At 38.8% G+C, this 21,413-nt stretch overlaps 1 protein-coding gene across 1 annotated transcript in view; it reads right to left on the bottom strand.

Annotated features, from left to right (window-relative positions):
• Positions 1 to 21,413, bottom strand: part of GRM7 (glutamate metabotropic receptor 7) — an 817,195-nt gene that overhangs the window by 527,834 nt on the left and 267,948 nt on the right. The window contains exon 2 of the mRNA XM_033865318.2: positions 12,359 to 12,575. Within this exon, the coding sequence (XP_033721209.1) occupies positions 12,359 to 12,575 (217 nt within the window). The remainder of the gene's footprint in view (positions 1 to 12,358; positions 12,576 to 21,413) is intronic.

Here is a 21,413-nt window from a genome sequence, read left to right as displayed (position 1 = left end):
GTAGAGGAGCTGAATGGTCATTTTTCCAAAGAAGATATACAAATGGCCAACAGGTACATGAAACGATGCTCAACATCACTAATCATCAGGGAAATGCAAATTAAAACCATGATGAGATACCACCGCACATCTTTTAGAATGGCTATCATCAAAAAGACAAGAGATGGGCTTCCCTGGTGGCATAGTGGTTGAGAGTCCGCCTGCCGATGCAGGGGACATGGGTTCGTGCCCCGGTCAGGGAAGATACCACATGGCCCGGAGCGGCTGGGCCCGTAAGCCATGGCCACTGAGCCTGCGCGTCTGGAGCCTGTGCTCTGCAACGGGAGAGGCCACAACAGTGAGAGGCCCGCGTACCGCAAAAAAAAAAAAAAAAAGAGATAACAAATGTTGGCAGGGGTGTGGTAAAAAAGGAACCCCCATGCACTGTTGGTGGGAATATAACTGGTAGAGCCACTGTGGGAAACAGTATGAATGTTCCCCAAGAAATTAAAAATAGAACTACCATATGATCCAGCAATTACATTTCTGGGTATATATTCAAAGGAAATAAAATCAGGATCTCGAAGAGATATCTGCACTCCCATGTTTACTGCAGCATTATTCACAAGAGCTAACATAAAGAAAAAACCTAAATGTCCATATAGGGATGGATGAATAAAGAAAATGCGGTATATACACACATACACACAATGGGCTACTACTCCATCATGAGAAAGAAGGAAATCCTGCCGTTTGCAACAACGTGGATGGAACTTGGAGGCATTATGCTAAGTGAAATAAGTCAGAGAAAGACAATTACTATATGATATCACTTATATGTGGAAGCTTCCAAAGCTGAACTCAAAGGAACAGAGAGTAGAATGGAGTTTCCAGCGGCTAGGGAGGAAGTGATTAGGGCATGACAGTCAAATGGTGCAAACTTTCAGTTACAATATAAGAAAGTTTGGGGAATCTAAGGTACAGCAAGATGACTACAGATGACAATACTGTATTAGATACTTGAAAGTTGCTGAGACAGTAAGATGGTGTCTTCACCACAAAAAAGAAATGCTAATTGTGTGAGGTGACAGGCTCTGACTAACCCTACCATGGTAATCGTTTTGAAATACATATAAATGTATCAAATCATCACGTTGTACACCTTAAACTTCAATAATGTTATATGCCAATTATATTTCCAGAAAGCCGGGGAAAAATACACTGGGATCCCAATAGATAAATGATGCAAACTGTAAGGAACGGCACCAAGAAACGGGGGAGAGCTTAAACAAGCTTTATTTGGGAACGCTCCCGGGCGAGGTTCACTGGTCCGAGAGAAAGGGGCCAGAGAAGTCGCGCGCGGGCGAGGGTTTGGGCAGAATTTATAAGGGAAGAAGGGAAAGGGGTGTGGTGAATCTGGGAGGGCACAGGGTATTCCTTATTTGGTGGTCTTTTCGGGCATCGTGGGGGACCGTTAGTCCCGCCCCTCGAAAGGCGGGAAGGCTGGGCCGGGTGGAAAGTCCCCAGGTCAGTTTCTGGAACTGGGTGGTCCGGAAAGTCTCCAGGTCAGTTTCAACCTGCGCGTCTGATTGCGCTCCCCTGCCTCGGGCCAGCTGGCCTTACACAAACCCTAAAGCAGGATGCGCTCTGTGAGTCTACTGTATGCCACACTAATTTCTACTTCCTATCTTAATTACTCGCTGGTAACTGCTGAACAAAGCACCCACAAGAACACACTGACAACACAATTTACATTAGTTAATCAAAAGTGTGTAGAGTAGAATTTGTACTAAGTGCATCACTGTATATCAGCTTTTTAGAAAATAACCCTCATGATCCTTATATGGAATGAAGGAGTAACTACATTTTTGCTAAAAAATTTTGACCAGAAGAAGCTATAATTTCTGTGGCCTCTAGGATTAAGACATTGAAAACAACATATTTCTACATAATTAGTCACCATACATCAAACTTTCTGTAGTTTTAATTCTGACAATTTCATCTTTCCCAACGGAATTTATCTTCTTTCATAAAAAATATGCTGGGTATGCCCTTGTGATGTTGATTTTTTAAACTTTCAAATTTAAATCCAAAGGATCACTAATACCTTAGGGAAATTAACCTTTTTTATAGGTCGACATTTTCAATAGGCATCATTTATTTTTAAGCTCTTCTAAATATATACCTTGAATTTTTCTCTTGAGACCTTCATCATTATTATGATGACTTCACTTTTAATGTTTCCCCTTGTATGTAAAAGCCTACATTGTAACCTATATGCTAGTTTCTCAAAGGGTCATCCTACTACTACGGCTTGTAGAGTGTGAGGACATCCCAGTCATATCTACCTAAAAAGGAGCTTGCTTGATAAATAATACCACCTCTAAAATATTAATGCAATGGAATAATGCCATCTAATAATTACTGGCAATATGTTTTAAGTGCTTGCTATTTATGACATCCACCCAAAAGAGTAACAAGAAATGTGAAGAACTGGGAAAAGGCAAATTTGGAGCTACACAAGGTCACAGTATTTCAGTCAGTTAATGCAGTACGTCTTTAGGACGGCTACTATTACTGCCAGAGATCTTGATCGTCTAGCTGTCCTTCAGTTTGCCTGGGGAGCGCTAATGCAATTGATGTGGGGCTTTGTAGAATTTCCTATAATCTCTTGAAAGATTTAACAGCAGGGATCCGTTTGCCAAATAAAAGGTAAACAGATCCCTCTGTGCAGGTCTCAGAAGGGCTACATTTACACGCGTGGAGTTGTTCAAAATACAAAATAATTTAGGAAAGAGTTGAGCTCCAGTAAATAGATATTTTCCAAGGAAACTTGTATTAATTTAATGTTTCTTGGACTGGAGTGTCCTTCTATTTTTCAGACCTATCCATTTGACTAATTCCAGGGCCTACCTCCTTGCCTCTGTTCTGATGAGCACTGCATTCTTCTCTGTGGGTGCCTATACTTGCCTGTTCCAGTGGAGTGGAACACTCTGGCAAAGGCAACCCAAAAGGCAGCATCTTTTTAGACGATGACCACCCCACCTTTTAGTTAGATCACTGAAATGACATTGGGAAATAACTCTTCCTCACTGTGCAGAGGCTTAGCGGGACTCAAAATCAAGGTGTCCTACTTTCCCACAAGCAAAACATAGGTAGGCCCCATAAGCACTTAAACTTAGGCTTTATATAGTTCCCTCTTGTTCTATAAGCTAACTAATACTCTTCCAATATTTTACCTCTTTTGCTGACATTTATGAAAACCTATGAGATTCAAAACCGGGAGTCTTTCCCAATGAACATTTCTGTAAACCCTGGGAAAAGAAAGGTTGACTTGAAGGTTAAATGCAGTGTCCATTAAACAGGGAGAATAAATCAAACTTTCTGGCCTGTAAGTTTAGTGGTATAATGATAACTATTACAAAAGCATGGTTACTTTCTGAAGTAAGCTACCCCAGAACAATGATTCTCTTCCCCTCTACTCAACTGACTTAGAAATTCTATCGTTCAAAAGAATTTTCTGTAACTGAGCCTCTACTCCAATCTTAAAAGATGACCTATGTTGCTTTTCACTAAACCTTTAACTTCAATGCCAGAATTCCAAGTCCTTTTCCTCCTTAGCACATGCAACATATGGTAACCAGATCCAAGTCAATGAATAAAGGAGGGGTTCATTTTATCTTCAGATCTTTTCGCATGCCTCCACATTGCTCGGGTGCAGTGAAGGTAAGCGGAAGAGATGAGGAGGAGCTGCTAAGATACGCTTTTTCACTGTCTATGCCTCCATGCAGCAAAAACACTCATTTATCATCCATGTTAGTCCCACTTCAACAATGACGTTCTACTGCCTAGAGGAAGCCCATCTTTGCCATCAGGGTGACATGCATCTGGGGATTCTCTAAATCAAGGGAGACTATTTTTCTCAATAAATACATGATGACTTTGCAAACCAAAGCAGCAGGATGCTAGCTCAGCTACTGTAGGAGTTAGGGCCAGAACCACAAGTTCTCAGCCCAAAAGCCAAAGCAGATTTTGCAATACTTCTTATGTTGGGTCGCAGAGCACTTTCCATCTAGTAATTTCGGTCAAAATTTTTTCAAAGTGATGCTATTTCTCTTATACCATTTACAAATTTAAATACCATTAAACAACTTTATTTGGCGTTTTTAACATGACTCTTTTCCTAAAATGTCATTCACCACCCTATTTAGGGCAGCCGTGTCTGCTAACTTCTACTTACCTTTGCCGCTTAGCTAAGCATCTACCTTCTTCCAGAGTTCTCCTTTGCAGCATGCCCCAATAAGGCTGTGTTCACTGCTCTACTTACATATTTCTAGTCTAAGAAAGCAGATCTTTTTTTTGTCTTTTGGTTGTTACTACTATAATTATTACTTATTTTTATCCTGGAAGAGTATCTTACCCAAAGAAAGTACTCAGATATTCAATGTATGAGTGTAGGCATATCACCAGATTTCTTTTCCTATTTTTCTTCTATAATGTCAGTTTATTATAGCCGATTAATGATAACTAGAAAACCAAAATTGGGAAATCTTCCAACAGTTTTACTGTACTTACTACAAACTTGGAGTCATCACCTCTTATGTTACTAGTAGAGTATTTTTAAATTCAGTGTGCATTTATTGAGCCTAGTCTTTGTTGGACATTATCCTCGAGTTTAGAAAGTCAAATACAACATAATTCCTGCCCTCAATAAACTTACATTCTAAAATAAATGAGTCATGGATATGAAATGTACAGTGTGGGGAATATAGTCAATAACTATGTAATATTGTTGTATGGTGACATACTCTATGTAACTAGACTTATCATGGTGAACATTTTGAAATGTATAGAAATACTGAATCACTACATTGTGTGACAGGAACTGACACAGTGTTGTAGGTCAAGTCTACTTCAAAAACAAACAAACTCATAGAAAAACAGGTCAAACTTGTGGTTACCAGAGGCAAGGGGTGGAGGGAGGGAGAACTGAATGAAGGCAGACAAGAGGTACAAACTTTCAGTGATAAAATACATAACTGCTGTATGTTATATATGAGAGTTGATAAGAGAGCAGATCCTAAGCGTTTTCATCACAACAATTTTTTTTTCTGTTTCTTTAATTCTGTATCTATGTGAGATGATGGATGGTCACTAAACTGACTGTGATAATCATTTCACGGTGCTTGAAAGCCAAATCTTCATGCTGTACACCTAAAACTTACATAGTGCTGTATGTCAATTACACCTCAATTAAAAAGGAAGAAGAAAATAAAAATAAGCTCACATTCACATGGGAGACGATGAGACAGATTACAATGATCACAATAACATGCAACAAATTCCGTGACAGTTATGCACAAGGTGTTATGGAACTCATAGAAGCAACACTCTTCAATTACATTAATGAAGGTAAAAGCCAAATGTCTGAAGTAAAATCTCTCTAGATTAAGTAGAAAAACATTTATTTAAATTATTTTGCATAATCTGCAGACTCACCAGGGAGACCAGGGAACCAAAGTTACAAAATGAGTTGAAACAAAGGATGACTGGGCTGTCAGAACCAAAGCTAAAACAGTACCACAGAACCAAGTTAGCTGGGGCACTGCTGCTGCTCCCCTTGGAAATGGGAAGCTGGAGATTATACTACTGCTGCCATTTCATGCTAGAGAACACATCTACCCCTGGAGCATGGATATTACTGCTGCTGCTGTCAACAAGATGGGTTTTCCATTGCCCCTGCTTCTTTGTGTCCCTAGCTCTTGATCCATCTATGGTGGGTATGTCTGCGTGTGTCTGATTAGCCGAGACTGGGTGACATGGCTGTGCCCTAGCTCTGGAGGAGGCTGGGGACATGAGTATCTGGCCTCTTAGGCGTGATATGCAGCCTCATTCTCTCATCAAGACTTGATCGATTGGTCATTCTCCATGAATTTATTCATGGAGAGGTACTTTAAGGTGCTGTGCTATTTAAAAAGACGAACGTACACACTGTGATCCAAAACAGGACCATGAAGGAAGACTAAGGCAGGGCTAACCTTTTACTCCCAAGGAGTTATGTTTTGGAAAAATAGACTGTAGTTAGCTGGTAATCCACACAGAAAGCCAAGCGTTAGCAAAGGCACAGAATATCCTGAAACCCACGGAAGTGTGACTGTGGTGGGGCAAGGAGTGTGTGTATGGGGACTTGAGGTGGGAATTAAAGATGGCAGGCCTAGTGTGGAGTGAGATGGGTGATTAAATCAGACACCAGGTCAAAAAGGACCTATAGTCCATGCTACACACGTTTTACTCAGTCCTCTGGGGTAAGGGAAGCCAGGAACAGATAAAAGAATGGCTGCATTTGTATTTTAGTAAGTTGGTCATTTTAGTAAAATGGATGCTATATTGGAGGAGCTAATCTGCAGGCATGAGTAACTGTAGCTGTGAATCACGGTGAATAAAGTGGAGCCCAGAACTAAAGTAACTGTACAGATAATGGGGATGAGGGGACATTCTCAAGATGCGCTAAAAGATCCAGTATGGGTTAAAATCTAAAATGTGGCGCTAACCACTGAGGGTCCAGAAATTAAAATAAAATAATAAAGCTTCTTCTTGAGGAACTTACAGTTTCGTTTTAAGCACAACTGAAAATAGATGATATTATGAGAATGCTTGTGATTTTGTATTTTGAAATTAAGTCCTTATTCAACACCTGTATTTAAGCTGGGACCGCTGAACAGTTCATTAAGGAAACACTCCCACCAGACATTAAAAGGTCTCAGAATTTTCTATATTCACCATGATATAGACAAAGGCAAAAAAACAAACAAACAAACTGGAAAATCCTCAAATTTAACATAGATACATAGATGGGGGTATTGGGAATTATAGCCTTGTTGCATCACACTGCTGTAAATTTTGTGTGGGGACAGTAACAGGGAAGAATAAAGCAGATTTAGGGCAGGGGTAACTGTGACATACCAGAGCAAACAGATCTAGGATACAATTTTTGTGACCCACAAGTCACAGAATTATATATCCTCAAAATTATGTATCATACGTCCTCCCTCTACATGCCTTTTTCTCCCTAAAAGGCAAAGGGAAAAATACAACTGTTCCTTCCTTTTCTCTTTCCGTTAACAAATATTTGCTGAATGCCTTGTAAAGGCCAAAAGTTAGGCTAGATGATAGGGTCCCAAGACAAAGTCCTTGACCTCACAGAGGTTACAGTCAGGTGTGGAAGGCTGACAACAACCCAACGAAAGAGAGCACTGCATCTGTGAAGCAAGGAGGAGCAAAGAATCCTCTAATCAGAACAGAATCCTGTAATGAACAAATCCAACTAGTTCCTAAGGTCTAGGAAAAACGGAGGACTGAACAATAGTTACTAATAGTCAAATCTTCACCTAGTTATGCTAGGTAAGAATATTCTAGGTCAAGATAAAGTATTAAATAAAAAGAAGTTCTAGAGTTTACCTGACTAATAATGAGACTAACTGAAATAACTGTATTAAGTGATCGGCATGAAATACCAAAAGATAGCTCAAACATTTTTTCTGGTTTTGAACAGTTGATATGTCTCACAACACCATGGCAGTAACAAATCATGACTGTTTTTGTCATATTGTGAAGCAGTGGTCATGGGATTCTCCTGAAAATTGTCTGGCAGACTAGAAGAGTTGTATGTGATGTCCTTACTCTTGTAAACCTTGACTCAAATTTAGTTCAAATGATCTGGACTATATTAGTGACTTATGATATCATAAGCGTTTCCTTTGCCCCTTACTTAGAAAAAGGAGTCTTTATGTCTAAGTTATGCTATTTAGTTTATTATGTTGACATGAATTTTAAAGCACATTGGGAGTGAATCGTCTCTCATTGTCTGTGATACTAATCAATAAATTGCTTTTGTCGATACTGCATGTGCATCCATTCAAACATCCAGGGCGATTTATGCAAATATAACTGTTCTACAAATATCCCATCATCTGAGAAAATCATGTTACAGTCCTTTCTGAAAGTTCAACAAGGAGCAGCAGCCATGCATATTTAAATATCTCATGACTATACATGAGACGAAAATTATTGAGGTTTTCTGACAGCTTAGAGGAACTGTATGTAGGCCTTCATGTCCCAGACAATTTAGATGGCCCCCTGCTGAAGGATGGCTTCTTTTTCTGACATCCTTGTCTTGATTTGTTCTATCAGAGTCTGACAAAGGAGCGTGCACCCCATGTTCTATGCGTGGTGGAGATCTTTGAGGCTCTAGTTTTACAAGCAGCCTTTGGTTCAGGACTTAGGTCTAAACTTTGGAACTAAAGCATTTTCACAGAGTGAAACTCTTACAGACATTTATAAAGAAGAAGAACCACAATCTTCAAAATCAAACTGTTTAGAAAGAATGGAAGTAACTCCTTGGAACCTTCCAGCAGAACAAAGAAACAACATCGAGCTTATGCTCGTGCTCTCCCCCCACCCTCACACACACACACCACATACATAGGACAACTTGAATAGCTCACTTCCTTTTCTTGTTATGCTTCTTATATGATGGAAGCATACTAGTAAGAAGAGCAACCATAACTCAAAAAGACACGTGCACCCCAATGTTCATTTCAACACTATTTACAATAGCCAGGTCATGGAAGCAACCTAAATGCCCATCAACAGACGAATGGATAAAGATGTGGTACATATATACAATGGAATATTACTCAGCCATAAAAAGGAGCAAAATCGGGTCATTTGTAGGGATGTGGATGGACCTAGAGACTGTCCTACAGAGTGAAGTAAGTCAGAAAGAGAAAAACAGATATCGTATATTAATGCGTATATGTGGAATCTAGAAAAATGGTACAGATAAACCAGTTTGCAAGGCAGAAATAGAGACACAGATGTAGAGAACATATGGACACCAAGGGGGGAAAGCAGGGGTGGGGGGGGGTGGGATGAATTGGGAGATTGGGATTGACAATATATACACTAATATGTATAAAATAGATAATAAGAACCTGCTGCATAAAAAAATTAAATTAAATGTAAAAAGGAATAAACATACATCCCCAAAACAAAAAAACCCAAAAATAGATAAATAAATATCATTCAAATTAAGAAAAAGAATAGCAACTCAGCTATTCTATATAATTTTATATATATATGTATATTTATATATATATAATTATATATATATATATATAAATAACCTTTGAGTTATAACTAAAGGCAAATGTTATCTATCACTAGTTATTTTCAAACTTTTGAAACTCAAGCAAAAATGCTACTGATTTATAGGAAACTAGTGAGGAACACTAAGAATTAGGTGTCACTGGGTATTGTGTTCCCCATACATGATCTTATTTCTTTTACCAACCTGATCATCATTAATCTCATTCTCTATATTAGGAATCTGAGAACTTGGAAAGTTCAATCATGTGTCAAAAGTTGTACAGCACAAAAGCAATGGAGCCCATTATTCAAATCCAGGTCTTTCTGATACCTCAGTGCTTGCGTATGTATATGCCACACTGCCTCTCCCACAGATACACCTTGGCTTGTATCTTTCTTGAGGGTAAGGTTCTAGAAGCAGCAGGCAAAGGAAAAAAGTAAACACTGAAAATTACCCTTGAAAATTCCCTAAGTATGCATACTTTCCCGAAATTCCAAAAGGGCAAATTTTAAAAATCCTTTTTCTTTATATTCTGAATTAGAATATATTGCTGTTGCTTTGACTGAAAATCAGAGGAAGTAGTTAGATTCTTCTTAGAGATCGTGGAACACGAATATGTATCTCTATACACTGGAATCACCTTTGGGTTAGCAAGATGCTCACAATATGAGAGGCCCATAGAAGTGACACCCACTGAAGGAATGACGGAATCATGTTTCCCATTTCAGGTTTTTTTTGAAGTAATACACACACTGAGTGAGTAAACTTACCATACTCTATTTCAATTATAATTCTCCCTCCTCTTTATTTCCTCTTTTTTGAAGGGATGGGTAGGGAGTTGAATGCAGGGGTGTTTGTTAAGCACACAAGTGAATTCACTTAAATTAACTTCACATATGCTATGGTGCCAAAGAAATTTAATATAAATACACGTCAGCTATCATTATACTTGAGGTGAAGAAGAACCGACTGCAAGACATTACCTGAACCCGCAATGTTTTCTGGCATTTCGGCAGCTGGCTGTTTAGTTATATTCATCCCCAAATTCAAACGCTTTCAGATTGAAGGATTTCATCCAAAATGGCGGACAATAATACAATTTTATTTTTGAGTTGGGTCATTTCAATAAATTGATATGATTAGCTAAAATTATGAGCTGGGGAGCTCAGACCACATTACCCAAACTTTTCCTTTTTGAAGAGTCATACAGCAGACTCATATCTTAAGTTTTCACTAAGTGACACCAGGAATAAACAACTTCACGAAACTCACCACTGACCTGTCTATAGAGTAGTCGTTTATAAAGGCCAACATTTGTCTTGATCCTGTCCTTATTGAACAATCAACATGATTCTGACCTTCTGAACACTGTACATTTTGTAACAAAATGGGTAGTGTCCTTTGCTTTGTCCAGTACAACGTGCAGTATTAAATTTGAGATCCACTTGCAGCAATTATGTAGAACAAGAAGGTATCTGAACTTTATTTCTGAGCTTTATCTTACTATTTTGCCCATATTTTCTCTTCATCTTGTCTTACCTATTGGCTATTATGCCCCTATTTTAGATACGTCTTTAAGCGGGCCTCTCACATTATTTTGGTCAAAGCAGGAGTCAAAGAAAAAAAGAAAGAAACAAACACATAGCTATCAAAAGTGGTTAGACTTTTCTTTAAAGATTCATGAATTCAGTTGTTAATGAGTCTTAAAAATCACAGTACGCAAAACACAAGGCCAGAGTTAAGATTTCTTCCCTAATCAGAAAGTTTTTCGCTGAATTATGCCAGAAACGCTTCCCTTAGAAACAAAGCAGCTGGAACTACAGTAGTGACTCAGACGACACCACCTCTCTTAGAGTCTACGGGACAAGACAGAAATCAACAGCAGCAGCAAATTATGCTAATGTGTGATGACTATTGTGGGAGGAGCCACTAGAAACACAAGACCAAGCAGACAGAATCCAGGAAGTTTTGTGTGCATGTTTGCTTGAACCTAGAAATGGCATTTAGGATAAGCCCTGTAAATGACCAGGAGCTCGGCAGTCAAAGGTGTTAACAGTGACAGTATTTCAGCCAGAAGGAAGAGTACAAGACTGACCCAGCCCTCCAATGAAATCTTCAAATTAGAGATCATGATAAGGTGCTGAGTTAAAAGCACAAGGTTCATAAACAAGTCGGGGCTTCCTTATTTCAGCAGCCACGTAAAGACACACCATCTATAGGCGGGAGCATTACATGCCTGAGGACGTCTGTAGTCTGAAAGCAAAATACTCAACGCCATGTCTTCAGGATTTACGACATCTTTCCTCGTGGAAAGAACCTCTGTTTCTATTGCCTTGCTTCTTTGTTTCCTTTATGGTTAGTTAACTATTCTGGGCAATGACAAGTTGGATAATATTCTTACCATCAAAACTGAGGACCAGACTTTAGCCTAAGAGCTTTTTAGGAATATCCAAGCATGCATTTAAATATATATATATATGCTTACTAGATCCAATATTTCCATATTGGGAAGCCTGTGTATTTATTGTCATTATTCCTAAGTTTGAAGATTTTTGTCTCGTTTTTTCAAAATCTGCCCGATGGAAGCCAGCTGGCCAAACATTCGAACCCATTACCTCCATTTTGAGCTTATTAAACATACATAAAAGAATCTTCTCCAAATGCTACCTAATAGAACTGTCTTTCTCAAAAGAATCTAAAGTTTCAAAGACTATTTGTCTGAGTACATTCTACTGCCTGGATAATTTACTTAATTTAGTTTTGGCCAAGTCACTCAGAGCCCTCAGTGTCATTCCCCTTCAAAGCAAAGTGTCCCTGTGGTTGGGTTCTCATAATTTAAACAATTGTCTCCATTTTGGAGACCGGCAGAGAGAAATGACACATGAAGAGGCACATTTAGCCACACTTGCTCATGTTTCCATATACAGCCTGCAATCCACACTGTTATCTATTACACAGAGTCAGATATCAATTTCAGTACCTATTTTTTTCTCTCCATTTCTTCCACTAATACTTAAAGGGATTTCAGTTTCACAGTTTTGAAAATATTCTCTTCCAAAATAACAAAGCATTTTAAATGAAGACTTGGCAAATTCACTTCACAGGCAAGGGGGAACTCGAGCGTAGGGATAGGGCGATTACCAATAGTGTTTGTTTAATAAAGACTGAAAGAGCTCTACAAGCCACAGACATTCAAAGAGGGTCATCTTGATCATTGCAATCTCTTCCTACCTGCCTCTTTGGAAATCTGCGTGAAGGATTCCACACCTTTCTCTCCATAACTTCCTTCCGATGCGAGAGTAGACACATAATTCCAACCCAGAGCCTTTACGATGTCTACCATGGCCTGGGCTTGGAAGGAATCGGGCGGGACCACACGAGAGAAGAAGTCATAGCGACGGTCATCACTTAACTCGGGTGCCGTTGATGCATAACTAATCTGGGGGATCTGAAAAGATAAGAAATCACCACATGAGGGCACACCATCAGGATGTGAGAGATTCATGTATACTTATGACAATTTACTTAAAATACAGGGCTTGAGCTCCAAAGGGGAAGCGTGTTTTGCCACACATAGCATGGAAGTGTAGACCACCTAAACGCAACCAACCACCTCTTAACAGCACAAGAAGCATGTACTTTTATGCTTTGGCCTTTTATTCTCGTCTTGGAGAAAGGAATGGGAATGGAATGGCAATTACACAGAGCATGATGGTTGGGAGGAAAAATAATTTTAACCATTCTGTCTAACATTGTGAATCATGCTTTACTTCTTATACATTAATAGAAACAAAAGACACAACAGCCTAACTGGAGTGTGTATAGAGACTGGTTCAGTTGACACATCTCATGAATACTGGTAGACGTCATTAGTCATCTAACATCAATTGAGTGCTGATCACCTATGAGGAAATATCTAAGTAAGCTGCATGCATTATTTAATTTATTCTTCACAAGAACGTTATGAAGTATTGATAGCTCACTAATACCCTTAGACCCAGGTAAGGGGGTTCCCTGCCCCAACACCATCATTTCAGCTCTTCTGGCACTCTGGAGGGCCTTTCTCAAAATTTTTTAAGTTTCATTTGGATGCTGAGAGAGAGCTGACAGTCCTGATTGAGTGGAGCCACGTGGACCTCTGATTCCCATTTTTTTGCCTTTAGAGAATTCTCTGACCCTCTACGGCACGTGGGGTTAACCAGGTGTCTCAAGGAGTTCTAGAACTTGTGCCTATACAAATCATCCTAGAGCAGGACCCTGGTTCCAAGAGGACAATTTAATGAGCAGATTATTCCTCTTGAAGGGCACAGTATTTATTCTCAGGATCATTTCAGATTACACTACCTGAGTGGTTCTGACATGCTGATTTTAGTTAAAGAAAATTACGCATGTAGAAAGAAACCTTGAAAAGAAAATATTGACCCAGGATGCCAAATACTCTAGGAGAAGACCTGAAGCAGCTATAGATGAGAAGCATGGCTTAGGGTCTAACGTCAGGATCTCTAAGCTAGTTACTTTTACAAAGAATGCTCCCCAGTTGTTTCTCTTAACACCAGCATGCAGAAGACTATGACAGGTATGATTTATCTACCTGTAAGAATGATCAACTCCTACAAAATTCTGGTTGTAAACTCTCTCAGGACTTACCCTTGTTTTAGCGTAAAGATGTCTCATGTATCTAAAAGCCAGTTTTGATCTTTGCTCAGACAAAGCCCAACAGTGCAACTCTTTGCCCCAAAGATGTCAAAGCTACACTCAAGTTAATTCTTTGAGCCCTGATAATTCTACTCAATATTAACCTACTTTTCTCTTTTTAGGGCAGTTTGCCTCAAGTTTACCCATTTGACATTGTTTAAAGCTGGTTACCACCTCTGTAAAGCTCATTTCTCCACCAGCCTTTCTATGTGAACATTACAGTCAAGTCTTGCCCTGACGGTAGATGACCCACCATTTCCCACGCAGCCCATCCCTGATGCAGTTCTGCTCTATGACCACCAGGGGCAGGCTCTCCGTTCCTGACTCGAAATCCAAAGCCACCCTGAGAAAGGCTCCAAGTCTCCTGACGGTCTGCACCTGAGTAACTCCTCAATTACAGGGGTGGTGAAGTGCAGTAGAAATAAAATGGGATTTGGTACTGAGAAGATCCGGAATCGAAGCCTCCTGCTTCTGTTCACTAGTGTTCACTGTGGTGAATATTTCACCTCACTGAGTTGGTTACATTATTAATTAGTATAAGATTGTTTTGAAGGGCAGGAATAACAAATGTGCATTGCTTAGCATGATGCCTGGGACAGTGTGGGTACTTAATACATGGGGTAACGACAATCAGAAGAGAGAAAAGTGTGTGCTTTCTTACTAAGTTTATGCATTCTCCACATTTGACTTCCCAAGTTCTCTGTGACACATTAGCAAAAACATTTCCCTCACTGTCCTAAGAAAATGTTTACATATTCCTATCATTATTGCTTTAGAAATAATATGTACTATTTATTTAACTCTTTACCATGTGGCAAGAATATTCTAAAAGTTTGGGGTTTATTTTTAATGTTTTAAATTGTATTTATTTATTTTTATTTAAGTATAGCTGATTTACAATATCGTCTTAGTTTCAGGTGTTCAGCACAGTGATTCAGTTATATATATATATGAAACTTTTCAGATTCCTTTCCCTTATAGGTTATTACAAAATATTGAGTATATTTCCCTGTGCTATATAGTTCTTTGTTGGTTACCATTATCACTAAAAGTTTTATATGCATTACCTTATCCAACCAACAGTAAAAAGTCTTCACTATACTTTATTATACTATACTATTATTAAGTCATTTTACAAAAGAAGAAATTGAGACTTGAAAGTAGACTATGACCTTGCCTTAGGTCACAAAGTTGTAAGACAGAGCAATACTCAAACCTGACACAGCCTAATGCAAACTTCTAAACTCTTAACTATGATATTTTGCTGAATTGTTGCTAAAACATTTGAACAATAAGCATAAAATAACGAAGGGTATTAGATTACTGTAGTCTAGGCCAAGTTCTGTCCACAGTACTGACTACAGAGCCACTGAAAGCAATTTTACAGGTCACCCTTAGACTGTCATTAAAATATTTTATATAAATGTCTTATTAAAATTTATACAAATGTGTGAAAAGATTGAGTTTCCTATGTTTCATTTATAGTTCAAGGGTTATAAATTTTAGGTGAAAAATATCAACTGAATAAAGGCTTTGGACGAAAATTAAAGGGAAGGAGGAGGGAGGGACGGAGGGAGGGAGAGAAATACCTTTTCTTACAAGAAATAAAAAAGGAAGAAGCCAAGCATGGCAATACATTTCCATCAATTTCAACTTGTGGAAATGCAAAATCTTTGTGCTGTTGCACAGATGCCTTCCCTGCCAAAATCCCTTTCTACCTTTGAACAAGTGCTAATGAAGATACATCCAGCCCTCTACTTAAATTAGCATTTATGTAGCTGTGGTAAAACATTGCGATTGTGAAATGCCTCCAGTGCAAATGCATTTCCTAAACTGTGCCCCAAATTTTAGTAATGAAGATCCTGGTGAAGCAGATTTATTTCCTCACTACCCATTGAAATGATTGCTATCAGTGGTTTATCCCTTCCATTATAAATAACAAACACCTACCAGCTTAAGACTCATATGTCCCTTTAGGATCACACACACATCCTATATTCAGGGGTAATTATTTGTACATTATGCATATAATGATGCTAGAATAAGAAACGAACAACCAAATGGATTTCATTTCTGAGATAAAAATATGGCTATATAAGGAAATTCTATAGCAATAGGAGATGAAGAACAGCAAGAATGTATGTAACCTATGAAATATGCTCTGTTACTTATCAACTATTATCCTGTATATTTAGTTACTTGTTTTCAAACTAATGCTTAAGTCTACAGCGTAATTATTTGAAAGTATGTATTATAACTGGTACCTGAAACTGACCAAATTATTATAAGTCGTCTTTAGTGATTAACTGACACACTCCCCTTGATATCATAGCTATACTTTCTTTTTCTGCTATTGAATCTCTACCCTCTTGCCAGTCTCCTTCAGAAATGTAGAACTGATCTTTTGATGAAGACAATTTAGTATAATCACATTTCTGCAACATGAAAATAAATATCCCATCTTCCTTTGAGCCTTCCTTTCCCCAATTTAAAAACCAAAAAAGTTTCATCTTTATTGTAGGACCTAATTTTCATCTCATTGTATTTTGTTGTTCTTTACTCTTTATAAAAAATTTGCCTAACACACAAAAATGGTTTTGCTAATGTTGAGCACCAAATAGGGTTAAAAACATCTCACACCTTTAAATTATCATTTAAAATTTATGTAGGCATTTTTCACAGAACTAGAAAAATTTCACAGTTTGTATGGAAATGCAAAAGACCCCGAATAGCCAAAGCAATCTTGAGAAAGAAAAACGGAGCTGGAGGAATCAGGCCCCCTGACTTCAGACTATACTACAAAGCTACGGTAATCAAGACAGTATGGTACTGGCACAAAAACAGAAAGACAGATCAATGGAACAGGATAGAAAGCCCAGAGATAAACCCATGCACATATGGTCACCTTATCTTTGATAAAGGAGGCAAGAATATACAGTGGAGAAAAGACAGCCTCTTCAATAAGTGGTGCTGGGAAAACTGGACAGCTATGTGTAAAAGAATGAAATTAGAATACTCCCTAACACTATACACACAAATAAACTCAAAATGGATTAAAGACGTAAATATAAGGCCAGACACTATCAAACTCTTAGAGCAAAACATAGGCAGAACACTCGATGACATAAATTACAGCAAGATTCTTTTTGACCCACCTCCTAGAGAAATGGAAATAAAAACAAAAATAAACAAATGGGACCTAATGAAACTTAAAAGCTTTTGCACAGCAAAGGAAACCATAAACAAGACCAAAAGACAACCCTCAGAATGGGAGAAAATATTTGCAAATGAACCAACTGACAGAGGAGTAATCTCCAAAATTTATAAGCAGCTCATGCAGCTCAATATCAAGAAAACAAACAACCCAATCCAAAAATGGGCAGAAGACCTAAATAGACATTTCTCCAAAGAAGATATACAGATTGGCAACAAACACATGAAAGAATGCTCAACATCACTAATCATTAGAGAAATGCAAATCAAAACTACAATGAGATATCATCTCACACCAGTCAGAATGGCCATCATCAAAATATCTACAAATAATAAATGCTGGAGAGGGTGTGGAGAAAAGGGAACCCTCTTGCACTGTTGGTGGGAATGTAAATTGATACAGCCACTATGGAGAACAGTATGGAGCGTCCTTAAAAAACTAAAAATAGAACTACCATATGACCCAGCAATCCCACTACTGGGCGTATACCCTGAGAAAACCATAATTCAAAGAGTCAGGTACCACAATGTTCATTGCAGCTCTATTTACAACAGCCAGGACATGGAAGCAACCTAAGTGTCCATCGACAGATGAATGGATAAAGAAGATGTGGCACATATATACAATGGAATATTACTCAGCCCTAAAAAGAAACGAAATTGAGTTATTTGTAGTGAGGTGGATGGACCTAGAGTCTGTCTTACAGAGTGAAGTAAGTCAGAAGGAGAAAAACAAATACCATATGCTAACACATATATATGGAATCTAAGGGGGAAAAAAGGTCATGAAGAACCTAGGGGCAAGTCGGGAATAAAGATGCAGACCTACTAGAGAATGGACTTGAGGATATGGGGAGGGGGAAGGGTAAGCTGTGACAAAGCGAGAGAGTGGCATGGACATATATACACTACCAAACGTAAAACAGACAGCTAGTGGGAAGCAGCCGCATAGCACAGGGAGATCAGCTCCGTGCTTTGTGACCACCTAGAGGGGTGGGATAGGCAGGGTGGGAGGGAGGGAGACACAAGAGGGAAGAGATTTGGGAGCATATGTATATGTATAACTGATTCACTTTGTTATAAAGCAGAAACTAACACACCATTGTAAAGCAATTATACTCCAATAAAGATGTTAAAAAATAAATAGATAAAATAAAATTTATGTAGAAGTGAACTTTCCTGACACCTTTTAAGCACTGTAAAGCAAACAGTAAAAGCAATAAAACCATCATTCTTCAAGTCGTCAGATGTAACATTTTCCCAACGCATACATTATCCTTAAAATAGGAAAAGGAAGACCCAATTCACTCTAATTGGACTTTTAAAATATTTATGCATATTTAAGAATTTCTGTAAATTGAAGAGAAACAGCCTAGGGGAAAACTACTTTCAAGAAAATCACAATGGACATTTAAGTAACTTCCATCTTCTACACACTGTAAAAACTCTCAAGTCATCAAGATGTGTACCTCACCAATACAAGCGACTGTGGTGACTGAATTCTTTAGGTGGACTGAAAGAATGACCCAAATTAGTGGCACACACCACTCACTAGGAGGTGCTCAAGGCTCCCTCCTAATCTCTCCCACGTTTGCCCTAGAAAGCAGTGGTCAACTGATGAGTTTTTCTGCAGCACTAGTTTTCTTTGGTAAGAAGTGTCACAACTCTCATTATACAATGATCTGTTTATCTGTTTATTGTTCGCACCTTTCCTGGAGAGTACTGACCTTGTTCATCATTTTGTCACGACTGGACAGGACTGCACTGGGTACAGAATACGAACCTTATCGTTATTTGTTGAATAAAAGGGTAAGCCGGTGAAGTAATGAATGACGTAATCTGAAGGAAACAGAATCCCTCCTGCACAGCGTTGGTGTGGCCAGAGGGACCCACAGCACTTGGGAGTCATCCCCGCCCTGGGAGGGGCTCTGAGGGGCAGCTGAACTCACAGCAGCAAACACTTTTGTCACTCTCTCTTTTCCCTGGCACATTTTTCCCTGGGATTTCCTTCTTCATCACTGGCAGGTAGAACAAGCTGACAATGGATCGGGGTTCAAAGGTAAAGGGACCTAGGGAGTCACTTAGGGGATTGTTCACTCTGGTTTTTTTCCCTCTATGCCTGAGACCTGACAACTCCGAGCACCAGACACCACAGTGCCCAGAGTTCACTCTGACTCTGCGAGACAGACTTGGTGTGAAGCACTTTTACTTTCCAAGTGTTGGCAAGATAGAACCCTTCTAAATTTAGTTTTATCCCATAATCACTCTAAAGGCAAAGGGATCCCACAGGCTTGGAAACACACTCCTTTAGGCATCATCTTAGTGTCAACATCTGTCAAAATAACTGAAGATCCAAATCCAGATGTGGACTAGATCACAGTAATGCAAATATTTTAAAAATCCAAACTGTTGCTCCTATTCCAACATGAACTTGCCATGAAAAATAAATACTAAACATTTATTTTAAAAAGTAGAACCATTTCATGTATGTAGAAACAAATGAAAGATCTGAAATTTGTTTCATGCGTGTTGAGCTGCTGCTTCTTCTTTATATTATAAGGGCAGCGGCTATAACAAAGTCAGTCACCTGGGGACTTCTTACCTTTGGAAAGGTAAATGAGGTTTATGGCCCCACCAGCTTCCTGGGGAATTTGCACAGCCAAGAAAGGCAATCCAAAATGTACTAACACTTGCTCCAGAGGGGAGTTTCCACGAAACTTGTAAAAGGCAATTTTTGGAAGTATCATGAGCAATTAAGATAATGCTTCAGTGTACCTGTTGAGGTATTAACGAACTCCCAGTGGGGCATTATTAAGTTCACAGTCAGCAGGAATTTCACTCGTAGTTCTTATTAAGCTCTATTGATATGGACTCCCCCCAAAAGGAAAAACGGTCAAATACTGCATTCAGGCCCGTTCTCTGAAGCACCACTCTCCACGATTTACATGTATCTCTTCTCTAGATAACATCTCTGCTCGTATTAGGACGGCTGGGCGTCAGTTCTGATTTTTGATAGTATTTACTTCAAAGTACTGAGGAATGACTAATAATTTTGAATTTGTTTAAAGTCTGGAATTTCACTCAACCTTAAATTCCTCACAACAAAGGTTATCATCAAGTATTGCAACTCTTTTTCCTCTGCCTTTCATTTCTTTGATTGTATGACACCAAATACATTAACATTCTGTAAGTGGTAGTAACCACTTTCTTAGAACCAAGTAATTTTATGTGTGGATTGCAAGTCAAATTTGTCTAATACATATTTTAAAGAATGTTATCTATTATTTTTATTATTATTGCTTTATTAAATCTCTCTATATACCAGGCTTTTGGAGGTGAAATACTTTACATATATAACCTCATGAGACTTTGCAGCACCCTATAGTCGATACAGAGATTATTGTCATGAATACTGACAGTTTTGCCTTCCACATCACTCTGTTCCTGTAGTTTATGTGGAGATGGTGGTACTGCAGGATCCAGATGCTGTGTGTGACACAAACGAGCCTATCAGAACACAGTGTTCCTTTAAGCTACATGGCTGACTCAAGGGAAATCACATGACCTGACCGAGACCAAGGTGAACAAGTGAGATGCAGTATCAAGGCGAGGTCAGAATTTATAGACAAAAGAAACAATCTTCTTACTGAAATGCCTGAGAGGAAATAATATAAGGCTGTGGTTACTGATGAGGATGACGATGAAGATGATGATTTTACCGGGGGTAGGGAGGAAAACATAGTATCCTTCACATCTCACACTTGGCAAACGTTAGAAACAGCGCTGGAGATAAAACTTGTCTCTCCCTATTTCCTATGAAACATGGAAGATCAGGAGAAAGCTATAAGTTTTGGGTGGTTTATAGCCGCCGAAATAGCAACACATGTAGCGGCCATCTAGTGGGACACACTCTCCAGGATTATTTCTCTAGCCATAAAATGAGGCGACTCATATGAGCCCAAGCTATACCACAGAGGAACATGCAATATTTACAAAATGAAAACTGTATGCACCATAGTCACATACAGGGCTCTTCTGTCCAGTGTTATTTGCTGAGATAGGCATCTTGGCTACAAGTGTGAGAAAGGTTGCATGCGTGTGTAGTACGTAAATAGGCTTTCTGTGGCCTTCTGTAGATTGGAGAAATACCTCTACCCATATCTCCATAGCACAAAAAGACAACGGACAAAGGGAAATTTCCCTGCCAATATGGTACCACAGAAATCACCAGTGCACACTTTACCAGGCAAACAGACAGAAGGGCAGAAATGATTTTTATGACCCATCAGGGTCCTTCCTCATCTTACATGTCTCTGGATTATCTCTGTCCAATATCCCTATAAACTATATATTAAGAAACAAAAATAACCAAAGTAAG

Source organism: Tursiops truncatus, chromosome 10 (genome assembly GCF_011762595.2).
Source record: "Tursiops truncatus isolate mTurTru1 chromosome 10, mTurTru1.mat.Y, whole genome shotgun sequence".
Taxonomy (NCBI): domain Eukaryota; kingdom Metazoa; phylum Chordata; class Mammalia; order Artiodactyla; family Delphinidae; genus Tursiops; species Tursiops truncatus.
This window is presented reverse-complemented; position numbering and strand designations above follow the sequence as displayed.